This window comes from Theropithecus gelada, chromosome 3, assembly GCF_003255815.1.
Source record: "Theropithecus gelada isolate Dixy chromosome 3, Tgel_1.0, whole genome shotgun sequence".
In the NCBI taxonomy this organism is placed as follows: Eukaryota; Metazoa; Chordata; class Mammalia; order Primates; family Cercopithecidae; genus Theropithecus; species Theropithecus gelada.
This window is the reverse complement of record NC_037670.1, coordinates 23,684,035-23,707,527: the sequence shown is the minus strand read 5'-3', so window position 1 is coordinate 23,707,527 and position 23,493 is coordinate 23,684,035. Positions and strand designations below refer to the sequence as shown.

The window sequence follows — 23,493 nt, the reverse complement described above, 5'->3', positions numbered from 1 at the left end:
ACAAAAATAAGATCAAATTTATCTTGAAAATGCAATACAATTCTTTGAGCTACAGCAGAGAATATAAGTCAATTTCTGTTATTAAAAACAAAGCATTTGGAAGGCAGAGGTGAGAGGATCACTTGAGCCCAGGAGTTTGAGACCAGCCTGAATAATAGTCACTACAAAAAAATAAACATAAAAATTAGCCAGGCATGATGGCTCATGCTCATAGTCCCAACTACTCGGAAGGCTGAGAAGGGGGTACTGCTTGAGGCCAGGATGTCAAGGCTGAAGTGAGGCACGAGCATACCGCTGCACTCCAGCCTGGGCGACACAGTGAGACCCTGCCTCAGAAAAAAAAAAAAATTTTAATAGAAATAAAGCAGACATGATTTCCAAAAGACAAAATGTGGAAACATTTCTCAGAAAAACTGGTATGAAAAAGTGCAAAGTTAAAATTAGGAAACAAATTCTAAAGTAAAATCCATGACTTTTATTTTTAGACAGAGTCTCACTCTGTCGCCCAGGCTGGAGCTCAATTTTTTTTTTAACCTTAACAATAAAGTATGTTTGCTTACCCTATTTCCCAGCCTTGGCTCTAAGTTGCTTTTAAAATTTTTCAAAAATGCTATCCATAGAAAAGTACAATTTCCACTCTTAATGTACTTGAGTCAATTTTATCTTTTTTACTTGTGGAAGTTTTTAAATGCAACACCTAAGAAGGTGGTCAATGCTCTGAGCAACAGAAAAAGTACATGTTATTCTTTGCTACACAATGTAAGGATAAATTTATCTGAATGTATCTGGTTCACCTAATATGCAGTAGGCAGCTATTCGCTTATACCACAGCTCTTCATAACAGAAGGTAGCTATAATCTCAACAAAATAACCACTGAGAGACACACACACACAGAGAGAGAGAGAGAGAGAGAGAGAGAGACATAGATCAAACACCTATGATGCACCTACTTCTAACAATCTCAACTTACCCTGAGATTCTAGTAGCCATATCCAATAAAATGCTCCTCCATTCTAACTGCTCAAATCTCCAAATCCGTGCTGTTCCGTCTCTGCTACCACTTAGGAACCTTAAAACATGCAGAACAGGATCTTACTATAGTCACACACTTTCCAACAAGGTCTACAATTAAAATCACATGCAAAAAAAAGAATGTAATGTAGCTGTCCTGACAACAGGACAATCCACAGGTGTTAATTCAAAAGACAGGTATTTAGAGCATATCTGGATGGGAAAAAAAATTTGGTTTTCTATGATTTGCCTGGCCCTATGAAATTAAAACACACCTCAAACTCAATCAATAGCTTTTCAAACAGATTTAAGTTTTGAGAATACAATGTATAAGAATGCTGAGAAGAGGCCGGGCGCAGTGGCTCACGTCTGTAGTCCCAGCACCATGGGAGGCCAAGGTGGGTTGATCACAAGGTCAGGAGTTCGAGACCAGTCCGACCAACATGGTGAAACCCCATCTCTACTAAAAATACAAAAATTAGCCAGGCGTGGTGGCGTGTGCCTGTAATCCCAGCTACTCAGCAGGCTGAGGCAGGAGAATCGCTTGAACCCAGGAGGCAGATGTTGCAGCACAGTGAGCCGAGGTCACGCCACTGTACTCCAGCCTAGGCAACAGAGTTAGACTCCATCTCAAAAAAAAAAAAAATGCCACGAAGAAAAAAAAACAGAAAAAAGTTTTGAAGAATAGGAAAATAAGGGCAATAGCTCCATTTTAAACACCTTATTTGTTAATTCAAATTAATTCATGTTGGACACTGTGTAAAAATAAATCAATCTATTAACAAATTAAGTTCTCAACAATTACAGTTTAGCAAAGGTACCTGACACATAATGGAGGCAAAGGAGGAGGATACGATTTAAGTAATAATTTCTTTGCAGGATATAATCACAGTGGTTTCTTAGAAACTACCCAAACAAGAAATTTCATGATCCTTACACGTTATTTTTTCAGTAAATCAGACATCCAGCCAAAGAAAAACTACTTTTGGTCACTAGAAGCTGGCAGAAACTACAATTCTAAAAACTTACATTTCATGTGTTTCTCCCCCAACCCCTACCCTAGACACTTTTCATTCAATTAATATATTTACTAACAAATATCTGCAATATACAAAGTGACAGTGACTCTAGCTAATTATATATCATTTCAAAATTTCTGAGATTTCAGATGTTCTGACTACAGAAAAATGCTAAGTATGTGAAGTGGCAGAGATGTTTATTGGCTTGATTTAATCATCACACAATGTAAACATACATTAAAACACCACAGTACAGTTGCTCCATAAACATAGACAATTAGTCAACTAAAAATAAAAAATAATGGCCGAGCGTGGTGGCTCACGCCTGTAATCTCAGCACTTTGGAAGGCCGAGGCGGGCGGATCACCTGAAGTCGGGAGTTCAAGACCAGCCTGACGAACATGGAGAAACCCCATCTCTACTAAAAATACAAAGTTAGCCAGGCACGGTGGCGGGCACCTGTAATCCCAGCTACTCAGGAGGCTGAAGCAGAAGAATAACTTGAACCCGGGCGGCAGAAGTTGCGGTGAGCTGAGATCATGCCATTGCACTCCAGCCCGGGCAACGAGAGTGAAACTCTGTCTCGAAAAAACAAAATAAAAAATCATAATATAAAGGCAAAAAATATATGCAAAATGACAGGTTAGCTACACTAATACGTAGCACATTGTAATTTGCCTAATAACACACACACATATACAAACACACACTTACCGATCACCATTGTTACAAAATTGGATACTATCTACTTTATCCTAAAGGAGGGAAAAGGAGAAATACAAAAATGATCATCTACATGGTTTGCGAATTTGAAAAAAATGAAGTTTTATGCTAGAAGCCTATTTGCTTTAACAAGCAAAATATGTACTTGTGTTGCTTAGCCCCATCATTCAACATGTTTTATAATTTTAAGTGAAGACTAACTACAAATCTAACAAGACTACTAAAATACAGCTTTCATTTGAAAGAAAGGCACATCTAACAGGAAAAAAAGCCTTGCTTCTAAACTTACAGCATTATTTATAATTACAACTGTTTAAAATTACTTATATGGAAGTGAAATGTGTGTAAAGTGCTCAAAATATTGGCTTTACAGTAGCTAAAAACAAGGCATTTTCAATTGTACACAAAAATTGTTGTTTTAAGTTATTTAAATCTGTATTTAACAAATAATCTCTGGATGTGGACTGGCTTTCCCAAAAGCTTCAAACAAAAGATGACCTTACCCTGACCAGTACTTCAGAACACTGACAGTTTTCTATCTTACTATACATTAATAAAACCACATTCTTATTTCATGGGCTTGGTTAGATAAATAGGCCCACTTAAAACTAACCCACCCAGATCAACTGTCATAATCAAGATTTTGAACATAAAGCTAAAATAACCACTGTAAAATATCAGGCCTCTCAAGAGCTAATCTGAGTTGCCAGTGACATACCTCCCTTTAAATATAATTCCTTGTATGCTTAATTTAAAATTAGAATAGAATTAACAAAAACTATATTGTACCTAGACATTTTCATTTTTATAAATATACAAACATCTCTTTAACAATATTTTAACTGTCAAATATAATTCAAAAATTTAAAAGATAACATTCACAAGCAATGACTTATCTCAGAAATGCAACTATGATTTAATATTTTAAAACTTAATACCATCAAAAAGTTATAAATGACAGTTCATTTGTTCAACAGAAGAAAAAATTAAAAATAAAAGTAGAGCCAATAGCAATGCCCCTTAGCAATAAGAGGAATAGTATTAACAATTAATCTAAAGGATTTTAAAACGTGGATGCTTACGGTATGGCTTTCAAGTTCTGCGATTTTTTCGGGTGCTTCAAAACCCAAAAAATACATTCTGATTACATGATCAGTACTACCTGTGGCTAAAAACATACCACCTGAAACAAAAATGGTAAAGTTTAAACATCCAGTTTATAACAAATACCTGAACAAATCAAATTTCTATATTAAAATATAAAAAGAAAAGATCATTTACTCTAAAACTAAGTGTATCTCAACAGTTGCATTTCTAACTCACAATATAGAGCTTATAAAACTGTATTTGTAGCTTTAAAAAACAAAATTAATTCAATCAATCTGGAAAAATTCACAATCTCCTCCTGTTTTGTGTTTTTTTTTTTGTTTTTTTTTTGAGACAGAGTCTTGCTCTGTCGCCCAGGCTGGAGCTCAACGGTGTGATCTCAGCTCACTGCAACCTCTACCTCCCGGGTTCAAGTAATTCTACTACCTCAGCCTGCTAAGTAGCTGGGACTACAGGTGCACACCAACACGCCCAGTTAATTTTTTGTATTTTTAGTAGAGATGGGGTCTCACCATGTCGGTCAGGATGGTCTCAAACTCCTGACCTCAGGTGATCCACCCGCCTCAGCCTCCCAAAGTGTTGGGATTACAGGTGTGAGCCAGCTGGTGGGGCAGGGAACACGGCCTCAGTCTGTCGCCCAGGCTAGAGTGCAGTAGTGCGATAATGGCTCACTGCAGCCTCAACCTCCTGGAACCAAGCAATACTCCCACCTAGTCTCCTGAGTAGCTGGGACCACAGGTGTGTGCACCATGCCCAGGTCATTTTGTTTTTGTTTTTGTTTTTTTTTTAAGAGATGTGTTCTCACTGTGTTGCCAGGGCTGGGTTCAAATTCCTGGGCTGAAGCAATCCTCCCATCTCAGCCTCCCAAAGGACTGGGATTACAGGCATTGAGTCACTGTGCCCGGCCTCCCCATCTGTATTATTAAGGGTGGCAATATAATGCCAATTAAGCACCAGTGCTCTAAAAATATTTTTAAGAAAAGAAGTTCTGCTTTCTAAACAATTTTACATACCTAACCCTAGCTTGTTCAAGTTTTCAGATTTTATGAGGGAAAAGTCTTTGACCTATCCTAAAAAAGAAAAAAGCTACCACACAAGTTCACTGTACAAAAAATGAAAAAGAATAATTTCACCAAGATATGTGTGGGAAATAAATTTAAACTATCAAACATACACAGTTTAGCCTGTTCGAAGAAAATCACAAGTTTAGATTATCATACACATAGGACAGGCATAGGAATCACTTGTGTAGACACCTCAAGCCTCTCTTTTACCAGACATCTCTTATATCACTGATTACTACCAGAAATCAGACAAAGGCAGAATAGAGGACTGGAAGAACAAGGCTAACAAAATGAACATCATAAATTGAACCTAACAAAATAAACATCAGAAGTCATTTACCACGTATCTAATAAAAGTTCTTAGCAATAAAGTGGTCATTTAATAAATGTTTTTAAAAAAAAAAAAAAAACTAAGAAAAAATGTGAAGAAGTTCTTACCAACACTAAAAGAAGAACAAAGCATTTGAACGCCTGGCCTAGGCTTTTCAGTGAACTTCAGGGGACGTGGGCTTTAAAATAAGAAGATGGTGCTTTAAGATAGATTATTTTACCACATTAACACAGTTTAAAATATTGGTTTTAATCTAGCATATTTAAATATTATAATTTTTTAAGAGACAGGGTCTCGCCATGTTGCCCAGACTAGACACAAACTCTTGGGCTCAAGGGACCCTCCAGCCTCAGCCTCCCTAGTGGCTGGGAACCACAGACACACAACACCCAGCTACAGTCTTATTTCGATAATACCTTATTGTATACCAAATATTTCCACATATTTCCGTGTATTTTTACAAAATATAAAAAGATCAAATTAATCATATTTCCTTTAACCTAATACACCCAAAATATCAACATATAATGCAAATTAATAAAATTACAAGATACTTTCATATTCTTTCGTATTAACTCTTTGAAATTTTCCAGTGTGTATTTGAGACTCAAAATACATCTCAATTTGACAACTCATTTTTTAACAAAAATATTTTATCTTTATTTGGATTTCCCAAAATTTGTTGAAAATTTCACATATTCAAGTTATTGAAGACACACTTAATAATTTTCTAATAGACCAGGCGTGATGGTTCACGCCTGTGATCCCAGTACTTTGGGAGCCCAAGGCAGGTGGATCACCTGAGGTCAGGAGTTTGAGACTAGCCTGGCCAGCCTGGTGAAACTCTGCCTCTACTAAAAATACAAAAAATTAGCTGGGCGTGCTGGCGGGCGCCTGTAATCCCAGCTACTTGGGAGGCTGAGACAGGAGAATCACTCGAACCCAGGAGGCAGAGGTTGCAGTGAGCCGAGATCGCGCCATCGCACTTCAGCCTGGGTGACAGAGCGAGACTCTGTGTCAAAAAAAAAAAAAAAAAAAAGAAAAAAAAAAGGAAAAAAAAAGTTTTCTAACACATTAATCAATTATAAGTTTTAAATTTAAATTATCAATTCAGTTCCTCAATTGCACTAACCACATTTTAAAGTGTTCAATGATCATATGTGGCTAGTGACTACTGTATTAGACAGCAGAGGTATACAACACAGGTCTTATGACTCTCAAATGTTCCTGCCTGAATTTCCAATTATACACCTATTTTTTTAAATGCCTTACTTTGTCTTTACAAAAATGTGCTAAGATAGAAAAGCTATGCTTCTTTTACAAATCCAGCTATCTAAATAATTATAAACAGGAAAGAGTCAATATGGCACATATGCTATATATAATAAAAATGAAGTTCAGCCGGGCGCGGTGGCTCAAGCCTGTAATCCCAGCACTTTGGGAGGCCGAGACGGGCGGATCACGAGGTCAGGAGATCGAGACCATCCTGGCTAACACGGTGAAACCCCGTCTCTACTAAAAAATACAAAAAAAAAAAACTAGCCGGGCGAGGTGGCGGGCGCCTGTAGTCCCGGCTACTCGGGAGGCTGAGGCAGGAGAATGGCGGGAACCCGGGAGGCGGAGCTTGCAGTGAGCTGAGATCCGGCCACACCACTCCAGCCTGGGTGACAGAGCGAGACTCCGTCTCAAAAAAAAAAAAAAAAATGAAGTTCAAAGGTAAAAAAAGCAACCATAATACATAATCTCTTAATAATCAAACTTCATTTCATTAGACTAAACTGTAACTACATGAAAGAAGAAAACTTGTTACATAATTAAAGCCACTTACCTAAATTTCAAGGATTCTAAATCCCATTGCCAAAAGCAAACTGTCCCATCAGCACCAGTGGAAACCATGTATCTTTGAGAGCCTTTGGCCATTGGGCTAAACTAAAAAGTAAAACATATACAATTCAGTTTCCAGAACTTCTACTTAAGTTAGAGTTTAATACTCTTGCAAAGTTAACTTCAATTGACACTTTAAGGAAATAAAACACAAATCCAAAATATAGGTAATACTACTGTAGTGAAAAAAATCATAACCTCTCCACATTCATTTATATGTAATATGATCTCAATAAGCCTATTTTCAGAATAAACAAGATTAGCCAGAAAAACTTTAGCAAGGTGAAGATCTAGTCCTATCAGATATTAAAGCATATCACAGAGCCTCAATCATTAAAACAATTAGACATAACGGTGTACACTGACAGAATGACCAACGGAAAAAATAAAGTCCAAAACTAGACCCTATTCAACCAGGAAAGCTGACTGAAAAATTGGAAGGAAAAATGGGGGAAAAAATGGACCCTAATGTAAAACTTAAGTAGAATTAAGGTATTATCTCAAATCTGTTGAGCAAACAATGGATCACTGCATAAATGGTGTTACAATTGTGCAGCAATCTGGAAAAAACTAAATCCATTCTTCAGACTGTACATGAGGATACATTCCAAATGGATCAATGATTTAAATATATTAAAAACAAAACCGTAATATATGAAAACACAAGAACTATACTGCAGTGCCACTTCAGAATAAGGCTAACATCTGTACTTAATAAAATACCAAAAGTGCTAAACAAGCAAGCTAGAGAAAGGAAGATCAACTAGCCAGAGACGTCTACGAAGGATTAAATAGTAGGAAAATGCAAGGAAAACAAACACACACTAAGCAAAGGAATAATATCAGCACAAGTTCAAAAGTGAGGAGGAATATGGTATATGATAGAAACAAAGATCTATATGAACAAAGTGTTCATTTCTCAAAGTTATGGGGCAATGGGGTAAATGGGTAGAGAGTCTGGATGTAATCAAAGCAGTTTAAAGGGTAACTGTACTTTTCAAGTAAAAACACCAAAAGCAGTCAAAAGATTTGTCTTACAGCAATATATAATATTGACTGAAAGAGAAGAGGTAAGATGTAATAAAAAGCCAAGAGGGAACCCAGTTAATCTAAGAAGCAAGACGCTTAACTGGAATACAGCTCCACCCTTCTCCCCCTAGAATGGACAGGAAAGGCAAAAAGAGGGGAGCATCAAAACTTGCTGAGTCGCCCGGGTGCCGTGGCTCACGCCCATAATCCCAACACTTTGAGGGGGCGGAGGAGTGAGAATTGCTTGAGTCCAAGAGTTTAAGACCAGCCTGGGTGACATGGCGAATCCCTGTCTCTACAAAAAAATACAAAATTGTCCAGGCATGGTGACTTACGGCTGTGATCCCAGTACTATGAGAAGCCAAGGCAGGCAGATCACTTCAGGTCAGGAGTTTGAGGTCAGGAGTTTGAGGCCAGCCTGGCCAGCATGGTGAAACACCATCTCTACTAAAAATACAAAAATTAGCTAGCTGTGGTGGTGGATGCCCATAACACAAAAAGTAGGTGGGCGTGGTGGCAGCGCCTGTAATCCCAGCTATTCGGGAAGTTGAGGCAGGAGAATCACTTGAACCCAGGGGGTGAATGTTGCAGCGAGTTGAGATGGCGCCACTGCACTCCAGCATGGACAACATAGCAAGACCCCTCCACCTACCAAAAAATATGTGTGTGTATATGTATACGTGTGTGTGCATATATATATACACACACACACACACATATGTATACACGTGTATATATGTAGACATATGTACATACACATATATACATACATATACATAGTCTACATATACATGTATACTATACATGTATATACACGTATGTATATGTATTATGTACATATACGTATCAAAAAAAAAGAATTCTAAACCTAACTGTCCATGGAAGAGTTTTTTTTTTTTTTTTCCCTGAGACAGAGTCTCGCTCTGTCGCCCAGGCTGCAGTGCAGTGGCGCAATCTCGGCTCACTGCAAGCCTGCAAGCTCCACCTCTCAGGTTCACGCCACTCTCCTGCCTCAGCCTCCCGAGTAGCTGGGACTACAGGCGCCCACCACCACGCTCAGCTAAATTTTTTGTGTTTTTAGTAGAGACAGGGTTTCACCATGTTAGCCAGGATGGTCTCGATCACCTGACCTCGTGATCTGCCCGCCTCAGCCTCCCAAAGCGCTGAGATTACAGGCGTGAGCCACTGGACCCGGCCAGGAAGAGTATTTTTAAGTCACCTGTATATACACGTATGTGTACGTACATGTATACACATATGTAGACAGATATACACATGTGTATAAACATATATATGTCTACGTATATGTATGTACGTGTATATATACACGTATACACATACGTATGTATACATATATATAAAATAAAATAAAAAATTAGCCAGGCATGGTGGCACATGCTTGTAGTCCCAGCTACCCAGGAGGCTGAGGTTGCAAAGAGTCGAGATCACACCACTGCACTTCAACCTGGACAACAGAGTGAGACTCTGTCTCAAAAGGCAAACAAACTTGCTGACTCACGAAACACTCAAGACAAAGAAAGAGCTTAGAAAACAAAGACTAATAGTGCCATTAACAGAAAGTAAAGTAAGAAAAAATGATTTTTTTTTTTAAATGTTCAAAGTGATTGTTCATATCTAAGATATGTTCCAGAATGTGGCCTAACATTGACCTTTGCAGGCTATCTCATTAAAAGGAGAAAAAGTAGTATAATTGAAGTTATATTAGTAGTTGGATATTTTTGTTAATTAAAATAGAAGGTTCTTTTATTCCTTTGCTTTCTTAATAAACTTGCTTTCACTTTAAAAAAATTAAAACACCTTCCACACTGAATTGCTAATTGAACAAAAAAATATTTTTTTAAGTAAACCATCACAGTAAAACTCGCAACCTTGCACAGAGTACTTTAAGAATTCTAGAGGCCAGGCATGGTGGCTCGTTGCTCACGCCTGTAATCCCAGCACTTTGGAAGGCCAAGGCAGGTGGATCACCTGAGGTCAGGAGTTCAAGACCAGCCTGGCCAAAATGATGAAACCCTGCCTCTACTAAAAATACAAAAAATTAGCCAGGCGTGGTGGTGGGCACCTGTAATCCCAGTTACTCAGGAGGCTGAAGCAAGAGAATTGCTTGAACCCAGAAGGCAGAGATTGCAGTGAGCTGAGATTGCACCACTGTACTCCAGCCTGGGCAACAAGAGCGAAACTCCGTCTCAAAAAAAAAAAAAAAAGAATTCTAAACCTAACTGTCCATGGAAAAATATTTTTAAGTCACCTGTTCTAAATCAAATTCCCAGACATACAAGCAATTTGTGGCTATTTCTGTCCCACTTATATCTTTGTCTATTCATGGACTGATACTGTACTGTTTTCTTTATAACACCTCTAAAACATTTTTGTATCTCCAGCATGGCTAAACAATTCTTTGCTCTTCTTTTGCTGTCCGTGCTTATTTTTCTCTTCTAAATGAGCTTGATTGGCTGGCTTAGTTCCATAAAAACAAAATCATTGGAATTTCAAATGTAAATATGCTGATTTTGTTGCATAATCAGGAAAGAGCTGACATCTTTACAATACTGAATCTTCTGATTCACGAACATGGTAGAGGCATTTTCACTTATTTAGACTATTTCCTACCCCAACCCATGACTCCAGTATTTTTAAGATCTTTCTTCATAAACATATTTCACATTTCCTGTTAAATTTACTCCTATGTGTTTGAGGGGTTTTGTTGCTATTATGAATTAATTCTTCTTCCATTGTATTTATTACTTATTAATAGTGTACAATAAAGTTCTGGTTTTAAGACATGGGTCCTATATATATATCTAACCATCATACTAAGCTCTCAGCAGTTCTAACAAGTTTTAACAGAATTCACTAATGAAGCCTCTAAGCTTGAAGTGTTAAGAGTTGTGATTTGTTTTGTTTTGTTTTGTTTTTCTTTAGTGTCCAACAGGTATTTTTAACCTCGGGAGCCTTCCTTTTACTGTTTCTAAATAGCAGCATTTCATCAATTGCAGTATTACTGACATACAACCATGTTTTATTATGCCCCCCCTCAAGGCCAGTTGCCAATGACTATAATATGTATTTCTGGATATTAAAAATAGTCTCTTTTTTTCTAAGATGGATTAGCTAAATCCTGCATAAAGGAAACAGTATGAACTATGATTTCTCAAAGTCCTCTTTGGCGTTAGGATTTTAGGATTTTTAGTAGACCTCATGTGTCTACTTCCAAAGTCCAAAGTATGCTTGAAATCTACACATTTGGAGTGACTACCTAGTATGTACCTCATGCTCATGAGCTTAAGAATGTCTACTTTTACAACTTGTTAGGCGATAAAATAAGGACTCTTCAATATATGCTGATCCTTTTTTTTTTTTTTGAGACCGAGTCTCGCTCTCTCACCCAGGCTGCAGTGCAGTGGCATGATATCCGCTCACTGCAAGCTCCACCTCCCGGGTTCACGCCATTCTCCTGCCTCAGCCTCCCCAGTAGCTAGGACTACAGGTGCCCACCACCACGCCCAGCTAATTTTTTGTATTTTTTAGTAGATACGGGGTGTCACCGTGTTAGCCAGGATGGTCTCGATCTCCTGACCTCATGATCTGCTCGCCTCGGCCTCCCAAAGTGCTGGGATTACAGGCCTGAGCCACCGCGCCTGGCTGATCCTCTCTTTTGCTGTGAAACAACGTATTATTTATTTTCTTTGGATATACAGCCAATCATTTTTTTGTGAAGAACCTCCAGCCGGGCATGGTGGCTCACGCCTATAAACCCCAGTGCTGTGGGAGGCCAATACAGGAGGACTGCTTGAGGCCAGAAGTTCAAGACCAGCTTGTGAAACACAGCAAGACACTGTCTCTACAAAAAATTAAGAACTAACTAGGTGAGGTGGCACACACCTATATTCTCAGCTACTCAGAAGGCTGAGGCAGGAGGATGACTTGAGCCCACAAGTTTGAGGCCAAGCGAGCTATGATTACACTACTGCACTCCAGCCTGGGCAAGAGAGAGAACCTGCCTCTGGGGAAGGTGGGAGAACCTCCATACTGCTTCCCATAATAGCTGTACTAATTTACATTCTCACCAAAAGTGCATAAGAGTTCCCCTTTCTCCACATCCTTCCCAACATTTGTTATCCTTTGTCTTTTTGAGAACAGTCATTCCGGGGTGAGGTAGGATCTCACTGGGGTTTTGATTTGCATTTTCCTGATAATTAGTGATGTTAAACACATTTTCATATATCTGTTGGCCATTTGTATGTTTTCTTTTTAGAGATGTCTATTCAGGTCTTTTGCCCATTTTTTAATTGAATTTTTTTTCTATTGAGTTGAGTTCCTTCTATGTTCTGGATATTAACCCTTTGTCAGATGCACAGATTTTACAAGTACTTTCTCCCATTCTTCAGGTTGTCTCTTTGATCTATATTGATTGTTTCCTTTGCTGTACAAAAGCTTTGTAGTTTGATATAATTCCATTTGTCTGTTTTTGCTTTTGTTGCCTATGCTTTTGGGTATATATCCGAAGGGACATGAAATCAGTATATTGAAGAGATACCTGCACTCCCATGTTTACTGCAGTGCCATTCACAATAGTCAAGATATGAATCAACCTAAACACCCATCTACAGATGAACAGACAAAGAAAATGCAGTGTGTCTGTGTATACACACACAAACAATGGAACATTATAAACAGAATACTCCTCTGTCATTTGTGGTAATATGGATGAACCTAAAGGCCATTATGTTAAGTGAAATAGCAAGGCACAGAAAGGCAAACACTGTGTAATCTCACTATTGAATTTTAGAAGTTGATTTCACAGAAGCAGAGAACAGAACAGTGTTACCTATGGCTGGGGAGTATGGAGGAAGGGGGGACCATAAGAAGTTGTTTCAATGGGTATTAAGTTACAATCAGACAGGAAGGATAAGTTCTGGTGTTCTATTACACAGCAAGGTGAGTACAGCAAATAACAATGTGATAGACATTTCAAGATAGCTAGAAGACTTTGAATATTACCACAACAAATAAATGATAAATACTTAAAATGATGGATATAATTACCCTCATTTGATCCTTATACAATGCATATATGCACTGAAACATCACACTGTATTGTCTTTCTATAATTATTATAGGTCAACTAAAAACAAAAAATTTAAAAAGAATGTAGGCTGGGTGTGGTGGCTCACACCTATAATCCTAGTACTTTGGGAGGCCAAGGCCGGAGGACTGCTTGAGCCCAGGAGTTCGACCAGTTTGGGCAACATGGCAAAACCCCATCTCCACCCAAAAAACACACACAAAAAAACTTAGCCAGGAGTGGTGGCACGCACCTGTAGTCCCAGCTACTCAGGAGGGTGAGGGGGGAGCATCACTTGGGCCCAGTTGACAAGAGGTTGCAGTAAGCCAAGATCGCACCACTGCACTCCAGCCTGAGTGACAGAGTAAGACTCTGTCTTTAATAAAAAAAAAAATAAGGCCGGGCGCGGTGGCTCAAGTCTCTAATCCCAACACTTTGGGAGGCCGAGACGGGCGGATCACGAGGTCAGGAGATCGACACCATCCTAGCTAACACGGTGAAACCCCATCTCTACTAAAAAATACAAAAAGCTAGCCGGGCGAGGTGGCGGGCGCCTATAGTCCCAGCTACTCCGGAGGCTGAGGTAGGAGAATGGCGTGAACCCGGGAGGCGTAGCTTGCAGCAAGCTGAGATCCAGCCACTGCACTCCAGCCCGGGTGACAGAGCGAGACTCCTATCAAATAAATAAATAAATAAATAAATAAATAAATAAATAAATAAATAAATAAAATGTATTCGTCAAAGGTAGTTAGCTGTCCTGTTAACTGTTAAAATGAAAATCTTTTCCTGTATGCTCACTCATGCATCCTGGGGGGGTAAAATTCACATAACATAAAACACACCATATGAACCATTTTAAAGTCAACAATTCAGTGGCATTTAGTGCATGCACAATGCTGTGCAGCCATCATCACTACCTAAGTTCAATAGCTATTATTTCACAAGATATACTGCAACCTGTCAAGGCATTTTTCAATTCTCTTGGATTTTAAGTAGGCAATCAAACTATTGGAAAATAAAAATTTTTTATTTCCAGTATTTGTATATTTTTGTTTTTGTTTTTGTTTTTTGAGATGAAGTCTCGCACTGTCGCCTGGTGGGGAGTGCAGTGGCACGATCTCGGCTCACTGCAACCTCCGCCTCCCAGCTTCAAGCACTTCTCCTGCCTCAGCCTCCCAAGTAGCTGGGATTACAAGTGTCCGCCACCACGCCCAGCTAATTTTTTGTATGTTTAGTACAGATGGGGTTTCACTATGTTGGTCGGGCTGGTCTCAAACTCCTGACCTCGTGATCCGCCCACCTCAGCCTCCCAAAGTGCTGGGATTACAGGCGTGAGCCACTGCGCCCAGCCCATTTTTGTTCTTTCTTGCCTAGCAATACTAAAAAAAATGAACAGTTGTAGTAATAGCATGGTGTTCATTTTCTGCAAATATTTAATTTTGTAATATTTTTAATCTCAATAAAAGTCGTAATAGTACAATGAGCACCCACACACTGGTCATCAAGATTCACCAACGGCTAACAGTTTGCAACACTTGCTTCTTGAAGTCGATATCATACTGACATGAACCATCCAAATCTACCTTATAGACATTACTTCAGCCCTAAAATCCTTAGTGTGTATCGCCTAACAATGACATTCTCCTACATAACTATAACATAGTTATCAATACTTTAAAAACTTAATACTGATAAAACATTATATAATCCATATTCAAATTTCCCAAATTTCTCAAGCATCCTTTACAGCTTTTTTCTCTCCTAAATCCAGAACCCAAATCAAGGCTCATATATTAACATTTGTCCCTTTTCCTGAGGTTCCTTGTAATAAAGCTCTCCATCTTTCTGTCTTTCTTGAAACCAAACATTTGAGGAATAAGAGATTTGTTTCACAGTTTCTCAATTTGGATTTGTCTGATTGCTTCCTCAGGAGATTAGGGTCAAACATTTTTTACCTAAATAATAAGTAGATAGAGAAAATGTTTAACTACAGATACAATGCATTTCATAGCTACAAGTCAATTCAGATTTTCTTTTTATGTCTTGGTGTTTTCTCTGTATTTACCTTCAATTTTCCTTTATAAGGCTGTTTAAAATATCCTCTTTTTATTATCTGAAGGATATGTAGTGATACCCCTTTTTCAAATCTGATAATGGTTATTTGTCAAGTTTCTTTTTTGTTCCCTGAACAACCTGTCTTTCACCAGTATTTTTAGCCTTTCAAAGAACTTCTGGCTTTGCTGATCCTTGCTACTGTTATGCACATTTTTTCTGTCCTTAATTTCTGCACTTATCTTCAAAATTTCTTTCTTCTTGTTTATTGTTCTAACTTCTTGAGAAATACAGTTGATCACTGAATTTCAGCTTCTTTTTAATACATCAATTGGGTGTAAATTTCCCCTTCAGCACAACTTCAGCGGAGAAAGATATACTGTTATGAAACAATTTACCCCAAAATTTTTAGCTGCACTGGACAACAATAAATATTCATTATCCCATAGTCTCTATGGGCCGAGAATTCAACAGCAACTTAGCTAGGTAGGTCTGGCTCAGTGTCTCGAGGCTGCAAGATGCAGTCAAGATGTCGACCTGAGCCACAGTCACATAAAGGCTTAACTGGGAATATGGGGATATGCTTCCAAAATGACTTACTCACATGACTACAGCAGAAGACATCAGTTACTACCATGAAGACTTTTCCATAGGGCAGTTTGAGTGTGCAATCTACCTAACAACTGGCTTCCCCCAAGAGCAGTGATTAAAGAGAACAAGACAAAAGCTATCTTATTATGGTGTAGTGTAACTTCAGAAACACTGAAAGTCACACTATGCCATTTTCTCAGGCTTGAGCCACCGCGCCCGGCCCATTTTCTCATTATCTTTTAAGTTCACCGGTCAACCCTATTCAGCAAGGAGACTACAGTGGCCTGAGTGCCAGGAGGCAAGAATCACTGGGCACTGCCTTCAAAGCTGACTCCCAAAGAGTACCTCCCTCAAGTTTTCATTTGTAAGGTTTTCATTATTAATCAGTTCGAAATATTCTTAAATGTCTATTGTGATTTTTTTTTCTTTGACGTATGGATTATTTAAAAGTATAGTTGACCCTTGAACAACGCAGGGGTTAGGGTATCAACCCCCTCCCAGGCAGTTGAAAATCCACATGTAACTTCTGACTCCCAAAAAACTTAACTACTAATAAAGCCTTACCAATTGCATGAACAGTCAATTAACACATATTTTTGTATATGTTTTATGTAAGGTATTCTAATAATAAAGTAAGCTAGAAAAAAAAAGTTATCAAGAAAATCATAAGGAAGAGAAAATATATTTACTATTAAGTAGAAGTGATCATCTTAAAGGTCTTCATCCTCATTGTCTTCATGTGGAATAGGCTGAAGAGGAGGAGGAGGAATAAGAGGAGTTGGTCTTGCTATCTCAGGGGTGACAGAGGTGGAAGAAAATCTATGTATGTCGACCCATGTAATTCAAACCCATATTGTTCGAGGGTCAACTATACATAAAGTTTACAAAAAGTGAGGATTATCTGTTATTAATTCTGGCTGTTAGTAATTTCTTGTTTAATTACATTGTTGTCAGAGAATATACTTAGAATTATTTCAGTTGAGACTTGCTTTAGCCCATTTAATGTATTTCAAGTAATATAATTATGTTTATATTGACATTTACTATCCCACCCAGTATCATCTTAGTACTGTTTTTTTTCTCCTTTCTTGTTTTACTTTATTAGTACATATCTCCCCACCTCTATTAAGTCTAGTAGTTATACAATCTCTTGCTATACTTTTGGCTGTTATTCTAGAGATTTCAAAATGCATCTTCATCTTAAAGTCTAATGTAAATTTGTATTTTTTTATTTTCCACTCCTTGAACAATGCAAAGATCTTAGAATATTGAAGTTACCTCCTCCTGATATACATACTATTCATTCTTTAATTCCATACGTATTTTGAAGCCCAGAATTTACTTATCTTATACAGCCAATGTTTATTTCCATTTACCCACACATTCACTTTTTTTTTTTTTCTTAAGTCTTCATTCCTTCTTGCATCTCCAAGTTTCCACTTGGGATCACATCCCTGCCTAAAGAATATTATTTAGGGCTGGCGCGGTGGCTCATGCCTGTAATCCCAGCACTCTGGGAGGCCAAGGCAGGTAGATCACAAGATCAGAAGATACAGACCATCCTGGCTGACACAATGAAACCCTGTCTCTACTAAAAAATACAAAAACTTAGCCGGGCGTGGTGGCGGGCGCCTGTAGTCCCAGCTACTTGGGAGGCTAAGGCAGGAGAATGGCGTGAACCTGGGAGGCAGAGCTTGCAGTGAGCTGAGATTGCGCCACTGCACTCCAGCCTGGGTGACAGAGCGAGACTCCGTCTCAAAAAAGAAAAAAAGAATATTATTTAGAATTCCCTTTAATGTTGTTCGATTGCTAAGAAATTCTCAGTGTCTAAACATGCACTTAATACACTTTCATTCCTCAATGATATATTTTAATAGGCTCAGAATTATTGACTGGCATTTTCTATTAGCAATTTAAAAATATTACTTGTCTATCAACTTCCATTATATTAAGAAGCTAGCAATCAGTCTTCTTACTACTCCTCTAATTTTCCCTAAGGCTGCAATGATTACTCATTGTATTTGGTTCTATTTATTTTCTTCTGACCTCAACTCCACTTCACTAATTCTCTCTTCAGTTTCATCAGTTGTGTTCAGATGCTATTAAAATCACCCACTGAGTTTGGGCGTTGTAGTTCACGCCTGTAATCCCAGCACTTTGGGAGGTCAAGGCGGGTGGATCACAAGGTCAGGAGATTGAGACCATCCTGGCTAACACAGTGAAACCTCGTCTCTACTAAAAACACAAAAAATTAGCCAGGCATGGTGGCACGTGCCTGTAGTCCCAGCTACTCAGGAGGCTGAGGCAAAAGAAACGCTTGAACCCATGAGGCAGAGGTTGCAGTGAGCTGAGATCGTGCCACTGCACTCCAGCCTGGGCAACAGAGTGAGACTCCGTCTCAAAATAAAAAGTACTACTAACCAAGTAGATTGTTCAGATATACTCAGTAAGCAATAAACGCACGTGAGCCCCCACTACAAGAAGAATCATTTCAGGGAAGATTAGAACTCCACTTTCAAAGAATTCCAAGATGATTTTAAGACAGGCACCCTCTCAAAGTATAAATGTTCTTATTTGCTGCTATATTGTCAATACATTCATATCAAACTATAAAATGTTAACTGTGAAACCTAGCAAGAATTTGATTTTCAAACTATAAAATCTTCCAGAAAACAATATACTTCTTAACTACATGTAGAGAAACCAAAAGTCTTGCTTAAACTTCCAAAATAAAACACTATCTCAGCAAGGCGTGGTGGCTCAGGCTTATAATTCCAGCATTTTGGGAGGTGGAGGAAAAAGGACTGCTTGATCCTAGGAATTCAAGAACAGCCTGGACACCATGGCTAGATTCCATCCCTATAAAAACTGTAAACAGCTGGGGTTGGTAGCACACACCTGTGGTCCTAGCTACTTGAGAGGTTGAGATGGACAGACCTTGACCCCAGGCTGAGGTTACAATGAGCCATGATCACACCACAGCACTCCGCCTGGGCCAAAAAAAAACACGAAAAACAAAAACCACTATCTCAATTATAACTATCTTCATCCCATAATAGCTACTCACTCTCTTTTCTTTGAGAACATTAACTAGAAGAGAACAAAAGTCGCTTTTTATCACAAAAGTTCACACCAAATCCATTTAAGTGACCACTAATATATAGCCTAGGTGAATGTGCATAAAAAAATTGAACCACCACCAGTTTTAACCAAATTCTAATGAGAGACACCACTGTGCCTTTAAAAGTCTTATAAATCAAAACAAAATAAAAGCCTTACAAATCATCTAACAATTTACTTCAGCCTAACCAAACATAAGTTTCAAAAAATGATAGAAAAGCACTGAAACAGTATAGTAGGGACAGGACTTGGCCCACCCCCACTAACATGTTTCTCCATACGTGACCACTGACCACCATTTTAGCACCATCCCCACTGGCCCATACTCACTGACCAGACCTTGTAAGCTGTCTAAAAAAACTAAAACAAGCAGCATTCCGCCATGAATCCTACTCGGGAGAGTTAACTCTATTGCCCATATGTGCACAAGGCCAGGAGAAGGACCAATGCTAACCCTGAGCCTCATTGTAATACTAAAACCTTCACCTAGAGGGGCTTATCTCCCCCTCTCATGCGACATATGTGTTAGCATGATTCTTTAGTACATCTGCACACCCTGCGCTCCACCCCACACATGTAATAACGTTCACCTACTTCATGAGTCTTACACATCACCCTCCTTAAGACACGGCAAGGCATTCCCCTGGGGAGCCAGCCAGAGGACCCTTCTTCCTTCACTGTCTCACTTATTCCCAATGTTTCAGGCATAAGTTTCTTTTTTTTTTTTTTTTTTTTTTTTGAGACAGTCTCACTTTGTCACCCAGACTGAAATGTACTGGTGCGATCATGGCTCACTGCAGCCTCAACCTCCTGGCTCAAGCAATCCTCCCTCAACCTCAGGGTACTGAGACTACAGGCGTGTGCCACCTTGCCAAACTATTTCTGGGGTTGGGGGTAGTGTCTTGCTATGTTGCCCAGGCCAGGTCTCAAACCTGTGAGCTCAAGTGATCCTCCCACCTCAGCCTCCCTAAAGTGCTGGGATTACAGGCATGTGCCACTGCTAGGCACAAGTCTTAATAAGTCTCGGCATAAGTCTTAATAAATCTTGTCTGGGAAGTCTGCCCAGCCTCCTATTAATTTCTGTTACACTGAGAGCCAAGAACTCTGCACTAGTAAGAGCAACATTTTCTGTCCCTAACAACTAATGGATGTAAGGCAACGATCATCAGTGAGGAATACAGAAAAACACTAGACATTTTGTGCCTTCTGATGGAAGAACTTACACCTCAATGTGATCAATCTTCTATCAGTGATGAAATTCCCATACCCCCACCCCAGACATTTTGAATCAGAAACTTTGGGGGTAGTGCCTAACAATGTTTTAATCAAGCCCTCCAGGTGATTCTCATGCACATTAAAGAGAACCACTGCTCTAGATCCAATAACCAACTTAATAGAAATACAGAGGAACATATTAAACTACTCCAATAGGATACAATTGGCAACATCCAAACTGTGGGGAAACTATAGATAACCCAGGACCTTCAACAGAGAAACTGCAAGATAATTTTTTTTAACTGCATAGGTAGGTAAAATTCATATTTTAAGTTTCTTTAGTCTATAGCAACCAATTGTAACATGCAGGCTTTGTTTTGCTCCTGATTCAAACAACCTAAACAAAATACCACTTACGAGACAACTGGAAACTTGAACATCAATAAATAGTGTGATAATAGTGTTGTAGTTGTTTTAAAAAGGAATCTTTTCCTCCCATAACAGTTGCTATGAAAAAAGGGGGGAAGAGGAATCCTTATCTCTTAGAAATACAGAATGAAACATTTGCAGAAGAAATGATATAAAATCTAGGATTTGCTTTAGGTACAAGATGAGGCAGTTAGGAAAGAACTGGCCATGGGTTGACAGATACATAGGAGTTTATACTATTCTGTCTACTCTGTGTAGGTTCAAAATTATCCTCTGCTTATCGTGGAAAAAAACTTTAAATATTTAGGCACATTAAATCAACAAAGCGGCCGGGCGCGGTGGCTCCCGCCTGTCACCCCAGCATTTAGAGAGGCCAAGCCAGGCAGGTCACTTGAGGTCAGGAGTTTGAGACCAGCCTGCCCAACATGGTGAAACCCCATCTCTACTAAAAATACAAAAATTAGCCAGGTATGGTGGTGGACACCTGTAATCCCAGCTATTTGGGAGGCTGAGGCACAAGAATCGCTTGAACCCGGGAGGCAGAGGTTGCAGCGAGCTGAGATCGCGCCACTGCCCTCCAGCCTGGGCAACAGAGCAAGACTCAGTCTCAAAAAAAAAAAACAAAAAAAAAACAAAAAACAAAACCACCTTAGCAAAATCCACAAGTTTTAAAGTTGAAAAACAATCTATCACCAGTTTGCAACTGACAGTCATCCAGTTCAACCATAAACCCCAAAATATCAATAAGCCTTCATGTAAATATGCATTAGATCTTCATTTCATCAGCCTTCCATGATTTGTGGAAGTATGAATTATCATTTCTCTTACTTAAAATATATAGTTACTAATACACATCTTACTACTTCTCAATTCCAAAGAAACTGTTTGAAAGAAAAAGGTGAAAATATATATAGGAATGTGCCCACTAAGCTAAAAGTTTACCTGTAAAGATGTAATTGATCCTGTATGTCCTTGGAGCACAGCAACCGGGGCACAAGTTCGCAAGCACCACACTCTAATAATTTTATCACAGCTCCCCGCGGCAATCATTGTATTCTCATAGTTCACTGCCATATCTGAAATTTCTGCAGAATGACCTCTTAATGTAGATAACAAGCGGCCATTATGTGTTGACCAAATCTTTACCAAACAATCATCCGAACCCTAAGAAAAAAGATATCCAAAAATTAATGTTAGTACAGCAAATCTTTTAAATGATATTAAAAGAATACCTTTTATATGCCATCCAAATTAACTATCTTTAACTTCTCTCTTTCCAACTATAGAATACTTTGTTATTTATGTAATAAATTATGACTTACGGTCAGAACACTTATGGAATAACAGTATTTTTCTTTAAGGCAAAGAAAGTGTACACAAAAATACTGCCAAGTTATCATTTCTATGGGTCAGACTCCATTATCAATACTATTTTCCCCCAAGTTCTCTGCAAAGTAAGAAGTCCAACTCAAAGTTCATGGCTCTCTTATATCAACTAACAATGGTTAAATGTTAGTCTAGGCCGGGTGCAGTGGCTCACGCCTGTAATCTCAACACTTTGGGAGGCCGATGCAGGCGGATCACAAGGTCAGGAGATCAAGACCATCCTGGGTAATGCAGTGAAACTTCACCTCTACTAAGAAATACAAAAAATTAGCCAGGCGTGGTGGCTGGCGCCTGTAGTCCCAGCTACTTGGGAGGCTAAGGCAGGAGAATGGCAAGAACCCAGGAGGCAGAGCTTGCAGTGAATCGAGACTGCGCCACTGCACTCCAGCCTGGGCGACAGAGCGAAACTCCGTCTCAAAAAAAGAAAAGTCTATTCACACCAAGCTAAATAATGTGATGAATGTTGGAACAGATCTATACTTCATAGTGAGAAACAGGACTAAGTGGCAATCCCAAAAACAAACAAAAATGGTGGGAACAGCCTCCTCACAAACAACACAGTCTCAAGTTTACGGTACTAGCCAGCACCCATTCATTCAAGAAACACTTGATTATCTACTCTTGAATTGTACACCTGCAAAATCAAAGTTAAACTTCTCACCTATCCTAATTTACCCTTAAAACATTAAAATGATAAATTCCAAATTTTTTCAGATAGGTTTTTAATACTTACTTGAACATTAATGGGTTATTTTATAATCAACCCACTTTCCTGAACCAGTGGTTAATGTGAACATGAATCACTTGTAGAGGTCTGAGGAGCTTTTTATTTTGGGGGGTTTACAGTTAATACATATATTTAATTACAATGTAATCTAATTCAGTAAGTCTAGAATGTGCTAGAGGGAAAGTATTAGGTATGTCTATTTTTAAGCATCCTTAAATACCACATTTAAGAACCACTACTCTAAATCATTGTATCTCAAAACAGCACGGAGTCCTGACTATCTTCAGCTGACGCACTTATTAAAAATACGAATTCATGAGACCCACACCATACCTACTGAGTCAAAATCTCTGAGGATGGGAAACAGAAACTACATATTTTGTAAGATTTCCTAGATGATTCTGAAGCACACTGAAGTACTCTATATGACACCAAATCAAGTTTAAAACGTTAACTCACTGTAAAGATTCTATGTCCTGTCCTATCAAATGCTACACAGTAAACAGCAGACAGATGTCCGAGAATCCTTCTGTGCATTTTTATATGCTGATACATAGTTCCTGGAAATGCTGTACTAAAAGTGGAACACCCTGTGAGTTGTTTTCCTCGATGTATCTCCACTAGGAAATAAAAACAATGAAAATGGTTAAGGGAGAGCCAATATGGAAAAATCTAAGAAAAACTCAAATAACAATTTCTAGAGGGTCACAAAAATCTA

The 23,493-nt window shown here is 38.7% G+C and overlaps 1 protein-coding gene across 1 annotated transcript in view; it reads right to left on the bottom strand.

Annotated features, from left to right (window-relative positions):
* BRWD1 (bromodomain and WD repeat domain containing 1) overlaps positions 1-23,493 on the bottom strand; it is a 130,387-nt gene that overhangs the window by 91,154 nt on the left and 15,740 nt on the right. The window contains exons 7-13 of the mRNA XM_025379045.1: positions 23,235-23,395; positions 21,605-21,826; positions 7,085-7,185; positions 5,364-5,434; positions 3,837-3,937; positions 2,746-2,786; positions 972-1,070 (exon numbers count right to left, since the gene is read on the bottom strand). Coding sequence (XP_025234830.1) covers positions 972-1,070; positions 2,746-2,786; positions 3,837-3,937; positions 5,364-5,434; positions 7,085-7,185; positions 21,605-21,826; positions 23,235-23,395 — 796 coding nt within the window. The remainder of the gene's footprint in view (positions 1-971; positions 1,071-2,745; positions 2,787-3,836; positions 3,938-5,363; positions 5,435-7,084; positions 7,186-21,604; positions 21,827-23,234; positions 23,396-23,493) is intronic.